The sequence below is a fragment of the Pseudophryne corroboree genome, chromosome 3, assembly GCF_028390025.1.
Source record: "Pseudophryne corroboree isolate aPseCor3 chromosome 3, aPseCor3.hap2, whole genome shotgun sequence".
Classification (NCBI taxonomy): domain Eukaryota; kingdom Metazoa; phylum Chordata; class Amphibia; order Anura; family Myobatrachidae; genus Pseudophryne; species Pseudophryne corroboree.
In genome coordinates, this window is record NC_086446.1 from 745,423,284 (window position 1) to 745,448,001 (window position 24,718).

Below are 24,718 nucleotides of genomic sequence, written 5' to 3' on the forward strand. Positions count from 1 at the left end.
ATATGGGATGGTTCTGTAGGTATTGCTTTTCCAATATTCTTTCTCAGACAGGTAAGGCATGACATTGCTCTTTTACCCGCATGAGAGGAGAATCCTGGGGCGCACCAGTATGCTCTTACCAATTTGCACATCCCCTCCTTGCCTAGATGAGTCAGCCCGTGAGCTGCTTCAGCCAGACATGGAAGGTATGCCCTGGGGGCCACCGGTTTACCATGTCCATCCGTCCAGAGCCCTGAGGACTCCTGGCCATATCCCTTTGCCTTCCAGACTGCTCTTTCCTGTGTGGAACACAAATTCTGCATCTCACACAACTTTTGTGTGTTGATGGTATTAAATACCATCAGTTGTGTGGTGTCTGTCTGTATGGGGGTAGCAGCTGCAAGCTTTGCGGCTTCGTCTGCTCGGCTGTTACCAAGTGACACTGGGTCTTGACTATATGTATGTGCTTTACATTTGATAACAGCCACTCTGTCGGGTTCCTGTATCGCTGTTAGAAGCCTTTTTATGTGAGCTGCATGCGCTATCGGTGTGCCAGCTGCCGTCATGAAATTTCTGAGCGCCATAGGGCTCCGAAATCATGGACTACCCCGAAGGCGTATCTAGAATCGGTGTAGATATTGGCTGACTTACCCTTAGCCAATTCACATGCTCTGGTTAGGGCGACCAGTTCAGCAACCTGGGCTGAGTGAGGTGGGCCTAGCGGTTCCGCTTCTATGGTGTCTTGGTCATCTACGACTGCGTATCCAGTACACAAGTCTCCCGAGTCTGACTGTCTGTGACAACTACCGTCCGTGTAGAACGTGAGTTCTGCATCTTCCAGTGGATTGTCACTGATGTCAGGCCTTGCGGTAAAATTTTGGGTCAAATATTCCATACAATCATGTGTATCTTCCTTTGCATTAAATCCTCCTTCCCCATCACTCTCACCTTCCACCCTTTGTGCCTGACCAGGCACACCTGGGAGAAATGTTGCAGGGTTTAATGCACTGCATCTCCTTATGGTGATGTTTACTGGGGCCATTAATGCCAATTCCCATCTTGTAAACCTTGCAGATGAGACGTGTCTGGTTTGGGCAGAATTCAATAAGGCAGATACCGCATGCGGTGTATGGATTGTGAGGTTGTGGCCTAGCACGACATCTTCGCTTTTTGTCACTAGCAATGCTATCGCCGCAACGCTACGCAAGCATGTGGGGAGGGATCGCGCTACCGTATCTAGCTGAGCGCTGTAATATGCAACTGGCCTGCTGGCATCACCGTGTTTTTGTGTTAGTACACCTGCTGCGCACCCAGCACTTTCTGTTCCGTATAGTTCAAAGGGTTTCCCATAGTCTGGCATACCTAGTGCTGGTGCCTGCGTTAGGCATTGCTTGAGTCTCTCAAATGCTGTTTCAGATTCGTCTGTATGCGAAATCCGATCAGGTTTGTTTGAAGAGACCATTTCCTGCAAAGGTAGCGCCAATATGGAAAACCCTGGGATCCAATTACGGCAATACCCACACATTCCTAGAAACGTCCTGATCTGTTGCTGGGTTTGTGGCAGTGTCATGTCTCTAATGGCTTGGATTCTATCAGCGGTCAGGTGTCTCAGTCCTTGTGTTAGACAGTGTCCCAAATATTTTACCTTAGTTTGGCATAATTGTAACTTGTCTTTGGAAACCTTGTGACCTGTGTCTGAAAGATGAAACAGGAGCTGTTTCGTATCCTTCAGGGAAGCTTCCAATGAATCAGAACACAGTAGTAGATCATCCACGTACTGTATCAACACTGATCCACTCTCCGGTTGGAAAGACTGTAAACAATCATGCAAAGCCTGAGAAAATATACTTGGACTATCTATGAAACCTTGGGGTAACCGAGTCCACGTGTATTGGACTCCTCTGTATGTGAATGCAAACAAATATTGGCTGTCAGGGTACAGAGGTACCGAAAAGAATGCGGAGCAGAGGTCAATAACAGTGAAAAATTTGGCAGTGGGAGGAATTTGCATTAGGATGACAGCTGGATTAGGCACTACGGGGAACTGACTCTCAACTATTTTGTTAATCCCCCTTAGATCTTGCACTAGCCTGTAACCCCTCCCCCCACTCTTTTTAACAGGGAAGATGGGACTATTTGCTGTGCTGGACGTTCTTACTAGAATGCCCTGTTGTAGCAAGCGCTCTATTACGGGAAAAACTCCTAACTCCACCTCTGGCTTCAGAGGATACTGTGGGATTTTTGGAGCTATCCTACCATCTTTTACTTGTACAACTACTGGAGCTACGTTTGCCATTAATCCAGTGTCCTGTCCATCTTTTGTCCAAAGTGACTCTGGTATCTGAGATGTCATCTCTTCTACTTGGGATGGATTCCTATTTGTCATAATGGAATGTGACATTAATTTTGATGGGGAGTCTAACATGTCTCGTACTTCCTGAGCGTGATTCTCAGGGATGTCCAAGAATACACCTTCAGGAGTACAATAAATGACGCAACCCATTTTACATAGTAAGTCTCTACCCAGGAGATTAGTTGGTGCCGATGCAGCCAGCAAAAAGGAATGCTTGGTATGCAAAGGCCCTATTGTAATCTCGGCTGGTTTGCTAACAGGGTAGTGCTGGACTACTCCTGTTACTCCCATGGCTGGAATTGTCCTACCAGTGGTTCTCATGCCCACTGTCGAATTTATCACTGACTTGGCCGCCCCTGTGTCTACAAGAAAGTTTAAAGTTTTACCAGCTACATTGATTGCAATTTCTGGTTCGCTTCCAAGACTAGCAATCAACTTAACTGGGTGCAGATTACAGGTATGGCCACACCCCTATTGGGTATGCTGACCTCCCTGAATCCCGTTGGCAGCAACTACTTGTGAGGGGGTTAGCTGGGAACTACCAGAGGCATGCCAACCTCTGTTCGGGGGTATCTTTTTGTTTCCCCTGTATGTGGCTCAAAACTCCGCCTCTGTGGACCCTGCTCCCATTGTCGTGTGTTGTGTTGTTGTCTAGGGGGTTGAAAAGATCTTTGTACATTCTTTGTTCTACATTCTCGTGCAAAGTGTCCCGGTCTGTTACAAGAAAAACATGTTATTACACTTGCCTTACCCACAGGATTCGGTGGTACATACGCAGGCTGCTTTGTGGTCAGCGCCTGTATACTTACGGACATCAACTTATCACTTTGCGATTCCCTGTGCCTAGTGATATTTCTGTCGTGATCAATAGCAGCCTCTCTCAATGTGGACACTGACAGACCTCGCCAACATGGCTGCGTGGTCTGTACCCTAGCTTTTAATGTTTCTTTCAAACCATCCATCAGTACAGATACTGCTACTTCTCGATGGTTTGGGTTGGTCTTAATGTCTTCTATACCAGTGTACTTTGCCATTTCTAATAGTGCCCGGTGAAAATATTCTGTTGCCGTTTCGGACTCCTTTTGCTTAATGGAAAATATCTTGTTCCATTTAACAACGGCTGGGAAATACTCCTTTAGCTGTAAATTTATCCTTTTTACATTATCCTTGTTGTACACGTCTGTAAGCGGTACATCTTTATCCAATGCACAGTCAGCTAAAAATTGAGTTGCGTCAACATTGGAAGGTAAACAAGCTCTTAGCAGTATCTGCCAATCCTTGTTGTTGGGTTCTACAGTGTTACCTAGATCCCTGATGTATTTTTGGCTAGCAACTAAATCCTTCCTGGGGTCAGGAAATTCGGACACTATTGTTCTTAATTCCATTCTGGAAAATGGAGTGTACATGGCAATGTTCCTTATGGGAGTGGCTCCAGACACATCTGTTTTTCCATTGGGAACTGCTATTACCCTTACAGGAGCAATTCTAACAGCCTCTTCCTGTGTAGATTCTACAGCTTGTTGTGGTACAATTGTTTCAGTGTAGTGCATGGTGCCGTACTTACCCGTTGACACGACCTCACCTATCCCTCCGCTAGGGGCTTTCACTAATCTCGTGGGTGTCGCTGTGCCTACTGTGGTCTCTGCTATGGTGGCTGCAAGAGAGAGAGCTGAAATTGTTGCTGAATCGTCTTCTTGATCACACTCCTGAGGAAGGTTCAAAACAGGGTACATCTTGCACGGGTTAATACTTGCATGAGTTATTTGGTTAACATCATTAACATTTACAGGGTTACTAAGAGTTTGTGTTTTACAACCCAGTGCGTTTCTCTCCGCAATCAACTTCTCTCCTGCAATGTATGGTGGAGGAGGAGCTGTGGCTATCAGCTTCCTGACTGCCCCAGATCCTGCCGCCAGAGCCAAACCTCTCTGTATCTCACCTTCCTGGTGCCATAACTGTAAATAATCATGATGCTGAATTCGTCTCTTTGCTGATTTTACGAGACATATCCTCCTCCTTAAATTTTGTAACACTTCTGGACTAAAGCTACCTATTCTTGGGAATTTGTCCCTGTCTTGTACAGTCATTCTCTCCCATTCATCACATAAAGATTCGGTGTGACTTCCATATTTTTCACACATTACATATCGTGCCGACCCAACTGGTCGGTTCACAGAATCAACCTGAACCAGGGTTGATCGCCCCCTACCTGAGCAACTGGCCCCCATAGTCTGCAGGTGTTGCTTAGTCCTCCTTGGATCTCTGTATCAAGGTTTTCAGCAAGCCTTTTCAGACAACCAAATTACTCCACAGTAGGCCGGCGGTGGCGGTTTACCGAGTACCCCACTCACTCGCCCACCTCGACCAATACGACCTGATCACACCGACGTGGTGCTGGCGTACTCGATACAGGGCCCCTATGGAACCTTCAGTTTACTGGAACATATGAGGGTTACCCGCAGGACACTTACTCTTTCCAGTAAAGGTGGGGTTGTTAGATAGTTCCTGAGTGACCAGCGAACTTCCCTTCCAAAAATAAAAAATTACACAAATCACGTCAGAATGTACAAATAGCGTTTGTGACCACTTTACTCTAATGGTATTAGGTCAGATTACTAACTACTGCACACAATTACGTGCGGTCCAATCGTTCAGTACACAAGCACTACTTGTTATGTACTGAAAGATCAATGGAATCGATGTTTCCGGCCGCGATTCCTTCAGCAAGAGCTTGTATGGCCTATATGGGTTCTGCACCAACACCCCAGGCGTTGTGCCACTGGACTTTTATAGCGGACCTTTTACCTTACGACCTCCTGGTCTTGTTACCTTATGACCTCCTGGTCTTGTTACCTTATGGTCCGCTATACTCTAATGCTCAAATATTATTTAACCAGGGATGCCTCCCTAGCCACCGTATATGTCACTTACACGTATGTCCCTTGACGAGTACCCGGCTTTCCTTTTGGTTCCACCTTAAAGTTGTATAAACTTATGTATACAAAACCACACTCACTCAACACATGTACACTTTGTTTCTATATCTATTTCTGCGCAGAAATTGTCTTCAGTCCAACAGTGTTACCAATTAGGAGTAGGATCTGTTAAACTAAATTTCAGATTTTTTTCAAAAATAGATTTGCGTTATTTACCGCGTCGCGTTATCTACCGCTGTGCGTTACTTATCGCTTTTGCGCTAATTCTCGCTTTGCGCTAATTCACCTTTTTCGTGACTTGAGCTACGTGAGCGTAACCGGACGCTACGTTGCGTAATGTACGCTGCGTGCGTCTGCCTTTTGGATTGCGTACGCTAGTCTTTGTTAGCGACACGTGTACGCAATGCAAAGATCCACCGTAACACAATATATACTTTTATCAATGTAAATGATCCCTGATCATCTACCGCAATCCACACTGACTGCCTTGTATCTCAGACAAATCGTGTGTTGTTCTATACTTTAACTATTACCTCTACTATGAAATAACAGCAAATCTCTTTTTAGCACTTTCTATCAACTATAAAAATTGGCAAACAGGAATAGTGATATACGAAATTGAAAAAAAAAGAAATGCAGATAAATGTATGCGTGCGTGTATACGCAAGACAGAAGAGAAATAAACAGTTTTAAAAGACACAAGCGTTTTGTTCTTACTTCCGGTTCCCGGATTCCTTCAGCACTCTTTATCTAAGCGAAGCAGACGCTTATCCCGTCAGCACTGGGAGACAACCTCCCACCCTTTGCTGGGGGATAATGTCTGCTGATCTACCTAGTGCAGATATGAGAAGGATAGGACGAGTCCCCAATTGACAATGCTAAATTCCTTTTGTCGTAATTATAACCCTTTATGAAGTCTAAGAACACTGTACGCTGTTTGCTTAAGAAGTACCGTAATGGTACGCTAGTTGCGTAACGATCGCTCAGCCGTAGGCGAGACGCTCAAGCGTCACGTTCGCTCACGGCCCAGTGATCACAGGACACGTTATTGGCTATGACTAGAGTAATGATTCGCTATGGCGTAGCATACGCTCGAGACCACGAGGAGGTCACCAGCGGCGCAGACGCTCACAACGCTATACCTTAATGTTTAAACCTTATACCAATGAAATACACAGAATACCTTAATGTGAGTACAGGGTGTAAGTGCAACCTTGTGTAACCTGACTAACTACAAGGCTGCTTGAGCGTCACCGACGCTCAAGTGAACACTTAATACTATAGAAAATACACAGATACTGGTTTAGGTTCCAAAGCCTATTAACTGTATTATATCTAATATATTTGTAAAAGGGGATAACAGTACAAATGATACACTACAATATAACAGAGACTTCCTAACCACAGAACTAAACAATAAATACAAAAAGACAATACTACACTGACCTAAATGCAATACAATACAATACTATCTAATACAATACTAGCCTAGTCTAGGGGAGATATGAGAGAACAGAACAGGGAGAGAGAGAGAGAGAGAGAGATGAGAGAAATTGGCTCACAGAAAGACAATGATTACGGAGAGAAACTTACGCACAAAGGGTATGATCGCCTGCGCCTCGATATCCAGCTCCCGGCTATCAGCAGATAACCGTTGATGAGAGAGTGAGAGCTGGATGTGGTCGGCCTGCCTATTTATGCCCCACACACAATGCAATCTCCTGGTCCTACAATCCCATTGTCCATTGGCCGAAGGAATTCGGCCCTGCATCATAACAAAAGGTCATAGGGTGATTCATACAGGTGGGCTGTGACGATTTCCAACAGCTCAGGTGGGTGGGAAACTGGGTTTCCCGCCGCATACCTGAGTATGTGTAAATAATAGAAATGGACATAAACTTCTTATGTCCATAACTATTCGCACGAGCGATTAATACGCTCCAAACCAACACCGGAATATTACTAATTAAATACTCTTCCGATGGGTACCAAACACGGCCGTATGATTCCTGTCAGACCCTTCGTACAATACAAAGAGGGATTCCTTTAAACAGGGACCTTCTATTTTAACCAAACTTTCAGAATCTATCAAGGGGACCATGATCTACAAACTACATTAATTGTGAACATTTGTAACGAATGAGTCGCACGCTACGACTACATAAACTCTACCGTAAATACGCATACCGCGCCTGCGAGTGCACGCTATCGCGGGTATGCGCCTTCACGGGAGAGCGTACGCATGCGCAGCGCGGACCAGTGTGCGGTGCAAATATGGCAATGTGCATAGAGACATTTTTCTGACTTTGACAATCCATTGTGGATCATTTGGGTCGCAGAGAATTAAATTATTGGTCATGTAAAAAAGTTTACCTTGTGGCATTGGTCTAGGTGACAATCTATTCGGGAGTCAATTTAATTGCAGTACCAGGGTGTTCAAAGGTGGTCTCACATCCTGTTACTGACCCGGCCTTTCACTGCTTAGCTTCCAAGGTCAGAAGAGATTGGGCATCTCCAGTGAGGTATGACCGCAAATATTGAACTCGCCTTTTTTAGTCACCTATGTGTTAGTAATAAAATTACTGTATGTCCACATTGGTAAATTATTTTAGAAATATGAGGCACAAGGCACAAATGCCATACAACCTATGAGAAATGAATGCAAATGACCTGACTTGGTCACTAAGTGATATGTCAGGCACACAACAGAGGTACACAGATGAGTAGAAAAAATCACTGTGCAGAGAAATTATTCTAGACCACACAGCACCCTCATTTAGGAATTGTTTTTTACTATGTTGATTGATCAGTACCTTGTAATTATGATATAGGTGACAATTTATCTGGGAGCCAATTTATTGCAGTGCCAGGGTGTTCATAGGTGGTCTCCCATCCTGTTACTGACCCGGCCTTTCACTGCTTAGCTTCCAAGGTCAGAAGAGATTGGGCATCCCCAGTGAGGTATGACCGCAATTATTGAGCTCTCCTTTTTTCGTCACCCCAATCTTTATAATATAATCACAGTGTGTCCATATGCATATATATGGCACCAATGCCCGACAGCATGTGAAAAAAATAATAAAGACAAGCACCTGATCTGGTCACAAATTCACATGTCAGGCACAACAATACAGGTACGTAGATAATCTTTATAATATAATCACAGTATGTCCATATGCACATATGTGGCACCAATGCCCGACAGCATGTGAGAAAATAAAGACAGGCACCTGATCTGGTCACAAATTGACATGTCAGGCACAACAATACAGGTACGTAAATGAGTAAAAATTACTGGGCGGGAGAGTTTTTCATACCCACGTCGTATCCACAATCAGGTGCCTGTCTTTATTTTCTCACATGCTGTCGGGCATTGGTGCCACATATGTGCATATGGACATACTGTGATTATATTATAAAGATTATCTACGTACCTGTATTGTTGTGCCTGACATGTGAATTTGTGACCAGATCAGGTGCTTGTCTTTATTATTTTTTTCACATGCTGTCGGGCATTGGTGCCATATATATGCATATGGACACACTGTGATTATATTATAAAGATTGGGGTGACGAAAAAAGGAGAGCTCAATAATTGCGGTCATACCTCACTGGGGATGCCCAATCTCTTCTGACCTTGGAAGCTAAGCAGTGAAAGGCCGGGTCAGTAACAGGATGGGAGACCACCTATGAACACCCTGGCACTGCAATAAATTGGCTCCCAGATAAATTGTCACCTATATCATAATTACAAGGTACTGATCAATCAACATAGTAAAAAACAATTCCTAAATGAGGGTGCTGTGTGGTCTAGAATAATTTCTCTGCACAGTGATTTTTTCTACTCATCTGTGTACCTCTGTTGTGTGCCTGACATATCACTTAGTGACCAAGTCAGGTCATTTGCATTCATTTCTCATAGGTTGTATGGCATTTGTGCCTTGTGCCTCATATTTCTAAAATAATTTACCAATGTGGACATACAGTAATTTTATTACTAACACATAGGTGACTAAAAAAGGCGAGTTCAATATTTGCGGTCATACCTCACTGGAGATGCCCAATCTCTTCTGACCTTGGAAGCTAAGCAGTGAAAGGCCGGGTCAGTAACAGAATGGGAGACCACCTTTGAACACCCTGGTACTGCAATTAAATTGACTCCCGAATAGATTGTCACCTAGACCAATGCCACAAGGTAAACTTTTTTACATGACCAATGATTTAATTCTCTGCGACCCAAATGATCCACAATGGATACATGCAGAACAAATGATGGTCACACTCTACATGAGGAATAATATGTAATGTTATATTATTTTTGGTACCACAGTTATCAATTTCCGGCAATTAGTAAATTGTGATATTGTGATCACTTATGATCAATATCTTATGTTCATATGTTCGCGAGGCTAATTCACTCTTATATTTGTACTCCTTAAATTCAACTTGAAAATACTATCTAATAAAATCGATTTTACCAGTGATGTTATAATCTTAAACCTCTGAATTAGAGTGCTCCCAAAAAAGAGTCTACTTTCCAAACACCTCTCTGTTTGGTTATTTTCTGTTAACCATTTTTTGACTCAAGGGAGCACCACTGAAAGCAACAAGAATATGTACAGGGACTATAATTTTTCCAATTACATATGTTTGCTGTATTGAGAAGCAATTCAGGAATAATTCAGTTTTTCAGAGGTCATTATCTGTTCAAATATTGTACTTGTGCGGTTCCCAATACCCTTTTCTATATATAATATCACACTAGTACTGCAGCCGGACAGGTAGATATATTTATTATGTAATGACTGATGACGGACCTGCTGGACACTGTCAGCTCAGCAGCACCGCAGACTGCTACAGTAAGCTACTATAGTAGTATGTATAAAGAAGGAAAAAAAAAAAACCACGGGTAGGTGGTATACAATTATGGATGGACGAGCGACTGCCGACACAGAGGTAGCTACAGCCGTGGACTACCGTACTGTGTCTGCTGCTAATATAGACTGGATGATAATGAGATGAAATCAATATATATATATATAATATCACACTAGTACTGCAGCCGGACAGGTAGATATATTTATTATGTAATGACTGATGACGGACCTGCTGGACACTGTCAGCTCAGCAGCACCGCAGACTGCTACAGTAAGCTACTATAGTAGTATGTATAAAGAAGAAAGAAAAAAAAAAAAAACCACGGGTAGGTGGTATACAATTATGGATGGACGAGCGACTGCCGACACAGAGGTAGCTACAGCCGTGGACTACCGTACTGTGTCTGCTGCTAATATAGACTGGATGATAATGAGATGAAATCAATATATATATATATAATATCACACTAGTACTGCAGCCGGACAGGTAGATATATTTATTATGTAATGACTGATGATGGACCTGCTGGACACTGTCAGCTCAGCAGCACCGCAGACTGCTACAGTAAGCTACTATAGTAGTATGTATAAAGAAGAAAGAAAAAAAAAAACCACGGGTAGGTGGTATACAATTATGGATGGACGAGCGACTGCCGACACAGAGGTAGCTCCAGCCGTGGACTACCGTACTGTGTCTGCTGCTAATATAGACTGGATGATAATGAGATGAAATCAATATATATATATATAATATCACTAGTACTGCAGCCGGACAGGTATATATATTTATTATGTAATGACTGATGACGGACCTGCTGGACACTGTCAGCTCAGCAGCACCGCAGACTGCTACAGTAAGCTACTATAGTAGTATGTATAAAGAAGAAAGAAAAAAAAAAAACCACGGGTAGGTGGTATACAATATTTTATATATATTATATACAATTATATATATATATATATATATATTAAACTGGTGGTGATTATTAAACTGGTGGTCAGGTCACTGGTCACACTATCAGCAACTTGCAAGTAGTACTCCTAAGCAGACAATCACAATATATATTATACTGGTGGTCAGTGTGGTCACAATGGCAGTGTGGCACTCTGGCAGCAAAAGTGTGCACTGTACGTTATATGTACTCCTGAGTCCTGCTCTCAGACTCTAACTGCTCCCCACTGTCAGTGTCTACCCCACAAGTCAGATATACATTATACAGTCACACTATCTATCTATCACTTCAGCAAGTAGTAGTACTCCTCCTAATGCTCCCCAAAATTACTACTGTGTCTCTCTCTACTCTAGTCTCACTCTTTTCTCTATAAACGGAGAGGACGCCAGCCACGTCCTCTCCCTATGAATCTCAATGCACGTGTGAAAATGGCGGCGACGCACGGCTCCTTATATAGAATCCGAGTCTCGCGATAGAATCCGAGCCTCGCGAGAATCCGACAGCGGGATGATGACGTTCGGGCGCGCTCGGGTTAACCGAGCAAGGCGGGAAGATCCGAGTCGCTCGGACCCGTGTAAAAAAACATGAAGTTCGGGCGGGTTCGGATTCCGAGGAACCGAACCCGCTCATCTCTACTACTAACTTACACAAAGGAGCTTCTTAGGCACTGCCTGAATTAATATAAGTTTCTTTTGACATTTATTTTTCTACTTACATTTTCAAGTGCTATTGAAAACACCACTTCTGTGAGATAACTACTTAAGCGGCTAAGAGGGGATTATATAGCTGAGTGCTTTTTACTGCATTGCAACTCCAATATTTCTCTCTAAGTGGATATATGTTTTTTAAGTGTTTAGGCCTTTGCTAATAGCCCCTTTTACAATCTATTCTAACATCATGATTGCTTGATTTACAAACAACTGTAATGTACAAATCGGTGGCCAGTCTGTTGCCTTTGTCCTTTATCCACAGATACACACACAGCGAAACATGAACATCAGACACCGCCGTGGGTATTGAACCAATGAACAGATTATCAGAAATAATTCCAAAGTCATAAAAAAGTACATCAGATGCTAGAACTTTATGCCTTATATGAGTTCATTATGCCAGAGATAAACTAGGGTGATATCGATAACTGCCGACCTCATTTGCATAGAATGGCACGGATTGCATACAAAGACTTGCCTTTGGTTGGAGAATTTTCTTATTGCCATGCGTTTAATCTGGGCCGTAGAGGGAAAGCCAGAGCATAAACAATCAGAGCAGTATTTTAGCAACTTAGGTCTGGAGCATTTCAATTTCATTTTACTGCCTTACATCTGAAGCTGATGGGGCAGTAAATGGAATGAGCATGCTTTGTGTTGTGCTACGGTTCTGCATAACCGATGTGTAATTGTAACTAACTTCTCAAAGCCTAACTTGTATAGTTGCCTGCTGTGTCTCATGTCTACGGACAGTCCTAGTTTTGCAGAGATCTGATCCTTAAAATTGTTTTATTTTTTGATACTGACCAGTTGCACAATAAAATTACTTTCCCTCGCTGCTTAAATGAAGTTCCTACCATATATTGTTATTTTCTGGACTTTTATCATTTGAATTATATTGAAGAGGTGTCATAAAAATGTTCTAATCAAATTGAGGAGGTGTGGTATGATGGGAGATTATTGTGTTGCAAGCAGGGGTGATACAGTGCATAGGGGGTCATTCCGAGTTGATCGCTAGCTGCCTTTGTTCGCAGCGCAGCGATCAAGCTAAAAAATGGCAGTTCTGCGCATACGTATGTGGCGCAATGCGCACGCATGATGTACGGGCGCAACGAATGATATAGTTTTGCACAAAGTCTAGCGATGCATTTCAGTCGCACTGCTTGCCGCAGAGTAATTGACATGAATTGGGCGTGTCTGGGTGGCAACTGACCGTTTTAAGGGCGTAAACAAAAAAACGTAGGCGTGCCAGGGAAAACACAGGCGTGGCTGGGTGAACGCAGGGCGGGTTTGTGACGTCAAATCCGGAACTGAATAGTCTGAAGCAGGCCCGGCGCTACCCGCTCAGCGAAGGGATGCAGTGCAGGGAGGCACTGGGAGGGATAGGCGCTTCCCCTACTCTGCATCCCTTCCCTGCTGCGCCGTCCTGTCCCCCCTGCTGCTGCTGCCAGTGCTGTGTCTGTCACTGTATGACAGGCACTGTCAGCGGGCTCCTGCAGCATGATACGCCTCCTCCCTCCCATCACCTCATCTCATCTGTGTGAGAGCGCCGAGTACGGGACAGAAGGGGGCGGAGCTACACGGGCCGGTAGGGGCGTGGCTAACGTCAATAAGGGGCGGAGCTACACGGACCCGGCTGCTGTACAGAGGGAGACTGAATTAGGTAAGTGGAGGGTGAGAGAGAAGTGTGTGTGTGTGTGTGTGTGTGTGTGTGTGTGTGTGGTGGGTATATATGTGTGTGTGTGTGTGTGTGTGTGTGTGTGTGTGTGTGTGTGTGTGTGTGAGGTATGTCTGTGCACGCGCTCTATGGACGCCACTACTGGGGGGGCATTACGTATAAGGACGCTATTACTACAGGGGGGCATTACGTGTAACAACGCTACTACTGGGGGGGCCATTACGTGTAAGGACGCTACTACTACTGGGGCTGGGGGCATTACATATAAGAACGCTACTACTACTGGGGGGGCATTATGTACAAGGAGGCTACTATTACCGGGAGGGCATTACGTATAAGGACGCTACTACTACTGGGGGGTATTACGTATAAGGACGCATCTACTACTGGGGGTGCACTACGTATAAGGACGCTACTACTACTGTGGGTGCATTATGTATAAGAATGCTACTACTACTTGGGGGGCATTATGTATAAGGATGCTACTACTACTGGGGTGCATTATGTATAAGGACGCTACTACTACAGGTGGGGCATTACGTATAAGATTAATAAGATTGTGCTACATTGTGGCGTAATTTTAAATGGGGGTACTACTGTGTGGCCATGCCCCTTACTTGTGAGACCACACCCCTTTTCCCGGCGCGCGCCAAAGGAATATGGGAGGGCGCAAATTTATAGTTTGCAGGGGGGCGCCGAACACCCTAGCACCGGCCCTGGTATGAAGTGATCGCAAGCGCTGAGTAGGTTTTGAGATACTATAAAACTACACAAATTTTTTTGTAGCCGCTCTGCGATACAACCGTTCACACTTCTGCTAAGCTAAAATACACTCCCAGTGGGCGGCGGCATAGCGTTTGCACGGCTGCTAAAAACTGCTAGCGAGCAATCAACTCGGAATGACCCCCATAGTCGGGCCCATAGCAGACTTTGGAAAGGAATCCAGCTATGGCACTTTAGACTCCCGACTGAAAAGAGCAGACCTCTTCTGAGCACAGAGGTTACGCCAAAGTTCTTTATATAGAGGTCACTAGAATGCTGTCTGTATTATATACGGATCATTAAAATGCTCTATTTATTGAATAGAGGTCACTAGAATGGTATCTGTATGGTATCAAAGCCTCTGTAATTATCTCTGTATTGTACAGAGGTCACTAGAATGCTCAGTGAGAAGGGGAGGGAGGGCTGCATCTCACTTACAGTACATGATCCACAGGCTGGAGGGCCGAGGCAGCCAGGTTTCTCCAGCAGGCGGCCGGACAGTGCTGAACTGCTGGTCCACGGGTGAGGCAGGGAACACACAGACACGGAGCAGCAGCCAGAGGTAGGACAAGCGCGCTGGAGCACCCCGTCCTGCAGACTCCCGGCCACTGTAATGCGTTATTTCACTCAGTGCCGTAACTAGGTATTTTGGCACTCTGTGCAAGAAACGGCATTGGCGCCCCCCCCCCCCCCTCATGTAAGACACGGGCAGTGCGCGCCTTAGGCGTGTGCCAAAAAATTAGGGGCGTGGCTTCATGGGAAAAGGGTGTGGCCACAAAATAATACCAATTCATACTACGGTGCACAGTAGTCTCCATTATTCAAATTACACCGCACAGTAGAGCCACTACACCAGGTAGAGCCCCTTTTACACGTTACGGCAGTCAGCGTCCCCTTTTTACACATTACGGCAGACAGCATCCCTTTTTTACACATTACGGCAGACAGCGTCCCCTTTTTACACACTACGGCAGACAGCGTCCCCCTTTTTACACATTACAGCAGACAGTGTCCCCTTTTTACACATTACGGCAGGCAGAGTCCCCCTTTTTACACATTACGGCAGGCAGAGTCCCCCTTTTTACACATTACGGCAGACAGAGTCCCCCTTTTTACACATTACGGCAGACAGATTCCCCCCCCCCCCCCCCAGTAAATCCTGCGTTTGCCCCTGCATTTACTAACCAGACAGGTCAGACAGGCAGCACAGGCTCTACCAAGTTCCAAATTGCAGAGGGGGGGCCGAGCTGCCGCTGGGCCAGAGAGAGCAGCATTCCTGTCACACTGATGCCGCTCAGCCGCAGCAGCAGCTGGTTCAGTGGGACACAGGCGGGCGAGTGGCAGCGGCGGCTTCAGAGGAAGTTGGGCGGGCGGCGGCTTCAGAGGAAGTTTCGAGCGTGCAGCCGGCACCTTCAGAGGAAGTTGGGCGGGCGAGCGCGCGGCCAGCCAGCGGCTTCAGAGGAAGTTGCGGCGGCATCCGGGGGGAGCACGGGCGGGTGGCGGTGACTTAAGCAGTACACAGGAGGCGCCGCCGTCAGCGGGACACAGGCAGCGCCGCCTTCAGCTGTCTGGGCCAGCGGGTGTGATGCACGATGGTGCGCCCTCAGTGCATTTGCGCTGTGGGCAAGGCACCATCGGCACACACCTAGTTACGGCCCTGATTTCACTCACTGGACACAGTCGACCTCCTCGGCGGCCAAATAGCTCAGCTGCTGGAGGAGTACTACTCAATTAAACGACAGTTGTATGTGGGGGCCCCTAATGTGCAGGGGAGCCCAGGATAACCGCCCCTGTCGCCCCTCCCTTAATCCGGCCCTGTAGGGGCTAAAAACAGTTCTGAAGTTAGCTTAAGATATTGAGACAGACAACAAAAGCAGTACTCACCAGTGACTCAGTAGGACATACATAGTTACAGTAATGATCTCCAGGCTGAGGTTAGAACAGGCAGCTTCACAGACAAGGTGAATATCAAGCCTGAGACCAGGGCAGTAAGGTAACAAACAAGATCAATATCTAGACAGGTGATGGGGCAGTTGACAAACACACAATGGGGTAAACATAATAGCTTGCGCGATGCATGCATCAGAAATTCCCAATGAATCTGCCCAGTGTTTTAAAGTCCAGGTTCATTTTGCCTTTTAAATGATTGCCCCTTTAACACATTGGGCAGATTCACCATCAATCAGTGGTGTCACTAGAAGGGTACGAGCTGCACCAGGTGACACAATCAGAGTGGGTGACACCAGAATAGTAGAGCAGTGATGATGGATGATGTATGCATCACCCATGTTGTACCAGGAAATATTCGAGGCTGCCCAACAGCTGCCAGAGAGCAGAGCTAGCCCCCAGCATGACTAGAACAGGGGCACGACATGCCGTTATGCCCCCAAAATGTCATACACCAGGGGGTTTGGCATCACAGATACGAGACCACGCCCCCTTTAACATACGAGCACTGTGTGACACCAGCCCTGGTGACACCACTGTCACTGATTCCTGCACCACGCAGTCTATTACACTTACAGCAAGGTCAGGCTGAGGTCAGGGCAGGCGGCTAACAAGCATCATCATAGACCGATGACGCTGCAGGCAGGGTTGGACTGGCCCACAGGGGTACAGGGGAACCACCGGTGGGCCCTACTGCCTGGGGGCCCATCCCTTCCTCTAGGGATCAGGTTCCAGACTGTGCTGTTACTAATCTAGTACATTATCATGCATGCACTACAGTATTTACTGTATATATTTATCTAAAGGACCAATGAGGTGGCAGGCCACACCCCCTCTAGAGACTGGCCACACCCCTAAACATGGGCCTCTACCACTGTATCCCCCCGGTGGGCCCTACATGCCCCAGTCCGACACTGGCTGCAGGGGACTAAGACCACACTAGATCATTATCCAGTCTGAGGTCATATCAGAAGTGAATCAGAACAGGGACCCATGCTATTGTAACAAACAGCACAGCTACAACTATCGCCGTCATAAGAGATCGGTGTTCCCTTAACTGTGTGTAGCAGAATATCCCCTGCAGCGGCAAGCCACCTAACCGTAATTAACTCCAGTGTGGTCATACCACCCCTTTCTACCTGAACAATCCAGCAGCTGCAGCTATAGCTGGGCATTGTGGCTGTGTGCCTCTGCACCTATTGAAGCTAGACTTTTATATATATATATATATATATATATATATATATATATATATATTTTATTGCCAAGTTTTTTGCAGGCAGCTTACAGTCTCCCTGATTTTCATTGTTCCGGGTTGATGTCTCTCTGTGACCGACAAGGCAGTCAGCATTAATATTCTGAGTTCCAGCAACACACATTCATATATTACTTTCACATTCACACATCTTGACACAACATTTGTCTCAACAGACAACGCTTTTCACTCTGTTTACAAAATTGCATATACTGTACCGGGGGATACATCATTTATTATTGTGGAAACCAAGGAGTGAAATATAGCTTTGCTTGGAGTATGCTGACCTAAACCCCATTAAAAATATGACTGTGTTCTTGATGTATTGTAAATCCAGCTCAGATTGTGCACGGATTAAATAAATGTGCAAGAATGCTACCTGTGGCATTTCCTTAACCATTGCATTATATTCATTTTCTCTGGGAAGTATCATTCACTCTGTCAACATTTGTTTCAGTCTCTGCAACCATGGTCCATTATGTTCTCTTTAAAATGCTAATGTATTTTAATCCCTTATAGAATATTATTTTCTCTTGAAATAGCAAGTCAGTTACTATTGCATCATTTTCTTGTAACTGTCCTAAAATATTTAAAAAATATATTTTTAACAACTACAGTATCTGGAGGGGGAAAAAATCTTGGGTGCCGTGCACAAACGCATTCAGTATGTTCTACAGACCCAGCCATCGAGAGTCTCAGTATATCATGTAAAAACAGATGTGGAATAAAGTGGGGGAGGATATCACAGTGAAAATAGATCTCAGAGGGGCATACCAAAGCCTCTCTGCTCATTATATTATGTGCATGTGTTCCATATGCTACTGTGGAAAATCGGCAAAATCATCAATCACTAATACAGTGGCGTAACTCCCAGAGACATCGGCGACACTGGCTGTGGGGCTCCAGCTGTCAGTGGGGTGCCAAGAAAGAAAGACCGAGGGAACTGCTGAACTAGGGCATACTGTATCTCTCTCCACTCATTTCATAGTGATTAGCTACAGTCACTGCTGACTGCTGTCCAAGTTGACAAACCCCCTTTGCAGCCCCCTTCAGCTGAAGAGTCTTAGAATTTGTACTGTATGTAGTGAGCTACAACTCTGCTGTTGTGTCTTATATGAAGAAAGAAAGGAGAGCAGATGTTGTTTTAAGGAAATGCATGAATTATTATAATAAACCTTTCAGAAAGGTTTTTATCAAAGCTTGGAGAGAGACACAATTGAGAGAGATAACGTACCAACCAATCCACTCCTAACTTTCATTTTTCAAACAGAGCCTGTAAGGCAGAAGCTGATTGTCTGATACTTTATCTCTCATTATTTTATCTCTCTCTGAGCTTTGATTAAAAAGAAACCTGCAGGCTCTATTTATTATCATTTGCAGCCAGCACTGGAAAATAAAGATTCCTTATCACCACAATTAGCTGCAATAAGGAAACTTTATTCTCCCAGATGTACCATTGGCAAGTTGCTGGGACGTCAGCACACGTGCAAGCCAAGGCCACTGGGGGGCACCAACTTCTATTTCACCTTCAGGCATCGGTTATATGAACTTACGTCCCTGCACTAATAGTCTGAAGAAACAAAGAAGGAAAAATGTTTATCGCCAAGTTGCTATTTGTAGCCTGTCACAGGGATTTATGTTAACAAAAAAATGGTGCTTTCATTTTTATATGCGCTAATTCAATTCTGAAACAAAGTGTTTCAATCAGTCTTTTACCTTTAAGTGACTTTTAGGTCTAATTATGAAGCCGTGAAAAGTGTGGAGAAGTGAGCCAGTGGAGAAGTTACCCATGGCAACCAATCAGCATTGAAGTAACATTTTTTTATTATTTGCATACTATAAAATTATACAGAGCAGCTGATTGGTTGCCATGGGCAACATCTCCACAGGCTCACTTCTCCACACTTTTCACTGCTTCATGAATAGACCCCTTTATCTTATATATTTTGACTGCTACACTTCTTCTTGAAGCTCTTACTAAGGGCTGGATGTAGTGGATTGCGAGACGGCCGGAGCTCAGAGACTCTGATCGAACTCGTACGTTTCTTTAAAGCAGCAAACGTTTACAAGGCAAAACTTGGTTGGTTTTGCCTTGTAAACATTTGCTTCCTTTAAAAAAACGAACAAGTTCGCCCGAAGTCTCGGAGCTCCGGCCGTCTCGCAATCCATTAAATCCGGCCTTAAGTATTTGATTTTGTTGTTGCAGACAGAATTGTTTTAGTTGCTTTGTGCTATTGCACCAAGCTGTAGTAAGTGCAGAAGACCACAGAGCACTAGCAACACCCGTGACAACAGAAATGAGCAATTCAGGGGATAACTGCAAACGGATAATAAAATGTATTATGTGAAAGTTGTACAAGCCAATAAATTAGTATAATTTCAACATTGAAAGCACTTTCAAGGAGCCAGTTGGACGTATTCTTCATACAGTACAAAAAGTAGTTTAATAAATTCCATGGCTGTTACTGCTAGGTTACTGTATTTAATGTTAATGAGAAATATTTATTTTATTTTATAGAAATATACAGAACATTCATTGTTGTGCTGTATATGTAGCTTTAAGCAGTCTTATTGGATTAGGTATGAAATCCCAGCAGTTAGAAGACCTACAACGTAATCCCGAGAGCCAGAATCCCGACACATCCCGTTAAGTTTTTATCCCCACCCCTAACCAACCCCTTCCGCAGACTAACCCGGACCACCCCCTCCCGCATCCTAATCCTCCTCCTAGTACCTAACCCTAACCCCAACCGCGGTACTTTCCTTCAGGATGTGTCAAGATTTTGGTCGCCGAGGCGCACAACGGAGCAATTCAATTGTGGAGATATAAGTATGGAAATAATGCTTTATTAAAAAAAAATATTTCCTTTTTGGAGAGTTTTTAAAAATATCTACTTCTATTTTTTTTCAGGGTTCTGGAAGATATTCCATTTACATTGCAAATTATGCAGACCGCAAAGTGGGTCCTCATGCCTTGATTGAGATGGACGAAGCGGCCAGCGACTTGGCTAGAGGGATTGTCGTATTATCCAATGTAGCAGCCGAGGCTGGCGTTAATAAGTACACAGGTATGGTTGACGGATTTCTCACTTACAGTATCTAGACACACATATGCATACAGTAGGAATGCCAAGCCTAAACTGTAGTTTTATGCAGTATATACAGAGTTTGTGTTTCAGTTTTAAACAAAGAAGCCCAGAAAATTCTTTGACATCCTGCCATTTTTATTTAAAATTGCAAAGGGCTGAAATCATATTTATAATTCCCACTCCAACCACTGCTTCTCTGCGATTCTATAGAAACCAGATTTCTCCATTATAGGAGTGACACATCCTCTTCCTCCCTTATTATTACTGCCAGCCGTGGTGGTATTAGGGCACAAGAGAGGACTCCTTAGATATCACAACTTGCTGGGCTTCCCCAGTCTCTGAGAACACTGCTTCTGCTGCTGTGAGAGAGCTGGCATTGGAACTGCCAGGTAGAAGTGAAGAGGGTCCCTGATTTTGACCAAAATCATCAAAATAAAGGTGCTTCCTTAGCAGGGGCGTATCAAGAGAGGAAGAGGCCCGTGTGCAAGATCTGCCTGGGCCCCCTCCTCTCTTGTAGACTCTGGGCACAAGGGTCACTAGGGGGACCCTAGAGCTGTCCCAGTCTAGAGCGCATGTGCAGGTCTCTGAGAAAATGGCGTGGCGGCCATTTTCCCAGAGATACCTGGTAGGAATTCCTGCACATTCATACTTTTTCCTAAATCTAGCTTCCTATTTGCCTGGCAGCCAGACACAAAGTCACTTCCAGTGTAATGTGCATTTATGATTTGTATCTTTGTCACAATGGAATCACAGATTATGCACAGCGATGCATGACGTGATGCGTGGCGTAAAGCATGGCACAGTTCACTTACCCTCGTTCTATTCCCTTTTTACCCAGATTAGTATGTGAGTGGTACTCTGCAACTCAATGTAATGTCAGCGCCAGGTCCAGGGTGTCTGTGCTTTATAACTGTTTTGATGTGTAATGCAAAAAAGACAGATATTTTGTGGAAAGTTGTGTCGTGTTACATGGGGGTCATTCAGGTACGTATGCAAAGTGGCAGTTGTACGCATATTGATCAATGTTTTCAGACTGTACATCTGAGCCGCAGTGCGCACGAGCAGGGAGGGATTTGCGAGTGCGGTGGCAAGATTTTAGTCACAAGGGGAGTGACAAGAAGTCAGCATTTGGGTGGTGGAAACAGGGAGTGGTCGGGCGAATGCAGGAAGTGTCATGGCTGTTCTGGGTTGTGCATACATTAGCAGCTGCAATCACACTTGCTACAGGAGAGGCCTGTGCGTCCCGAGACAGTTCAGCCTGTGCGTCTACAGAGCCACTCAGGCTCTGCATGGCGTCCCGATGTGCGACCAGAGGTGTAGCAAGGTGTCATGGTACCTGGAGCAAGGTATGTTTCGGCGCCCCTCTCCCCTGTACTGAATTGGGGGTGTGGCCACCTGGGCCGGTTCTAGACCGTGTGGCATTCAGAGCGAAAGTTTCCTTTGGCGCTCCCTACCCACACACAGACACCCGCAGGCGAAACATAGTGTGCGCCGAAGGCGTGCGGCAAAAAAAAGGAGCATGGCTTCATAGGAAGGGGCATCGCCACAGTTATGCCGCCTGTAGTTATGGACCGAGTAGTTGTGCCCCCTGTGGCTGTGCCAGCTGTAGATTTGCTCATCTGTAGTTGTGCCCTCAGATTTGCCACCTGTAGTTGTGCTCCCTGTAGCTGTGCCCCTGTAGATTTGCCCCCAGTAGTTGTGCCCCTGTAGCTGTGCCCCCTGTACTTGCGCCCCCAGTAGCTGTGCCCGCTGTAGATTTGCCCCCTGTAGCTGTGCCCCCTGTAGATTTGCCCCCTGTAGCTGTGCCCCCTGTAGATTTGCCACAGTAGTTGTGCCCCCTGTAGATTTGCCCCCAGTAGTTGTGCCCCCTGTAGATTTGCCCACAGTAATAGTGCCCCCCTGTATATTTGCCCCCAGTAGTTGTGCCCCCTGTATATTTGCCCACAGTCGTTGTGCCCCCTGTATATTTGCCCACAGTCGTTGTGCCCCCTGTAGATTTGCCCACAGTAGTTGTGCCCCCTGTAGATTTGCCCACAGTAGTAGTGCCCCCTGTATATTTGCCCCCAGTAGTTGCGCCCCCAGGTAGTGCCGCTTACACACACAAAGAAAAAATAAAATACTCACCTGCTCCGCTCCTGTTGCTCCACCGGAACCACCCTCCCTACGCCCCTGTGTGCGACAATGTTTCTGCAATCATGCATTGCCGTACGCAGATTATGTGATCGCAGTGGGCGTCATTTTGCACGGGTTAGCGTCTGCCCATATTAGCTTAGCATATAAGCACAATTGCATATGGCAAATCATTGCAACATGAGTAGGAAAAATGTCAACGGCACCTGAATGACCCTCATGGTGCGGCTTAGACAAAGGTTGCGGCATGCCAGACACTGACTGAGATATTTTCTGAGGGTCGGTGTATGAGGACACATCAGTATTTGACCTTTTTTATTATACTGTACAGTATAGTTTTGTATAAATTCACATTTGCGTTTATCTGTACTAAATGAACCTAGAAGCATCTGAAGATAAATATTGATAAGCTGCATTAATCATTGAATGATGGAATGGAAAGTATTTAACACCAACTCTTTTTTTTTATTGTTTTTTATGGATGGATGTTTTCAACATGTGTCCATTTTTAAACATTTTTCAATTTTTATTGATTTATTTAGTTTAATTTCATAAATTGAGCTATTTTAATTAGTAACTAATGCAGCCCATGCATTATTAGGATCTGATAGCGTCCTAATTGGGTCTCTTGTCTGTTTTAACTGTGGTGGAAATTAACACTGTAGTGGAAATTAACACTGTAGTGGAAATTAACACATGAAAGGAGAGAGTATTGACTGCATAGGAGAGGAAAGAGTTAAACATCTGGGGAGGGGTGGACCCAGCTGTGAGGAAAGTACAGCCTTCTTTAGGGGGAGGGTTTGCTATATATAGGGAAGGAGAGGCCATCTTAAGTCTCTTGGTGATTTGCTTTGGGGTGAGTGCTGCTTTGCAGAATCCCCCCATTTTCTTTTTCGGATTTATACATTTCAGTGTTTTGTCAGCTAGTCATGGGCAAAGTGATTCACTGAGCTGAGTTGAGACACATGACTCAGTTCAGTGAAGTGTCTGGAGTCAGTGTCTCAGCACATGAGTCATGACTCATCTGTAGTGGAATGTGTTGCAGAGACTGCACATGAATCAGTGAGTTGCCAGTGCTGGAGGATCAGTGCTGGACTCATGGAGTTATTCAGCTGCAGTGATTGTACAGTGTATCTGGGGGAGGCAGCTGCTTATGCCCTGATTGTTAATAATATGTTAACATAGATTTACTGTTATGTTGATATATTATTAATAACCACTAATTGCATACTAGTTATAGAATATGACATTACTTTTGGCTGAGGAGAGAAAGCTTAACAGCCATGAAACACATCATTCATTCTGTAACTAAACCAAATAAAAACGTTTTTTTTTTTTTTCCTATCTTGCATACTTTGCTGATTGGATGATTTTAGGTGGCCTTGGATTTATTATATTATCCACTATCTAGCCTCCAGGGAGTTTGCCACCCACAATCACACTGAGCAGGATCAGTGAGCACTGAGCTGAGAGCCCTGTACCACAGGGGCTCCACCTCCTGCTGCATGAATCAGATTCATTCACTGAGTCACTGAGTCTACACAGTGTACAACTGTCTCACTCACTGGCAGACTCAGGATGATTCATGACATGGATCAGGCACAGCAGCAGAGCACTCACTGACTGGTGAGTCGTGACTGCTCCCTCCCCCCTCCCACTGGGTGTCACCTGGTATAGCCTCTGGCCAATCACAGCTAAAAACAGCAGAACACACTGACTGAAGGACACAGGACACAGAGGGGCAGATGTATTAACCTGGAGAAAGCATAAGGAAGTGATAAACCAGTGATATGTGCAAGGTGATAAAGGCACCAGCCAATCAGCTCCAATATGTAAATTAACAGTTAGGATCTGATTGGCTGGTGCCTTTATTACCTTGCACATATCACTGGTTTATCACTTCCTTATGCCTTCTCCAGGTTAATACATCTGCCCCAGAGTTTCCTCCCTCTGTCTGAGAGAAGCTTCTGCTGCTGCTGTCTCCACTCATGAAACAGTGAGTGACTCGAGTCATTCACACTTCCTGATGATTCGAGTCACTGTGTTGAGACA

General features: G+C 45.0%; 1 protein-coding gene and 4 pseudogenes across 5 annotated transcripts in view; 3 read left to right on the forward strand and 2 right to left on the reverse strand.

Annotated features, from left to right (window-relative positions):
* The window catches only part of CRTAC1 (cartilage acidic protein 1), a 1,057,458-nt gene that overhangs the window by 574,149 nt on the left and 458,591 nt on the right, over positions 1-24,718 (forward strand). For all 5 annotated transcript variants that reach the window (XM_063962302.1, XM_063962305.1, XM_063962306.1 and 2 more), the window contains one exon: positions 20,359-20,515. In XM_063962302.1, the coding sequence (XP_063818372.1) occupies positions 20,359-20,515 (157 nt within the window). The remainder of the gene's footprint in view (positions 1-20,358; positions 20,516-24,718) is intronic.
* Positions 7,685-7,804, reverse strand: LOC134898478 (5S ribosomal RNA; annotated as a pseudogene).
* LOC134898341 (5S ribosomal RNA) lies at positions 8,124-8,243 on the reverse strand (annotated as a pseudogene).
* LOC134898342 (5S ribosomal RNA) lies at positions 8,862-8,981 on the forward strand (annotated as a pseudogene).
* Positions 9,301-9,420, forward strand: LOC134897857 (5S ribosomal RNA; annotated as a pseudogene).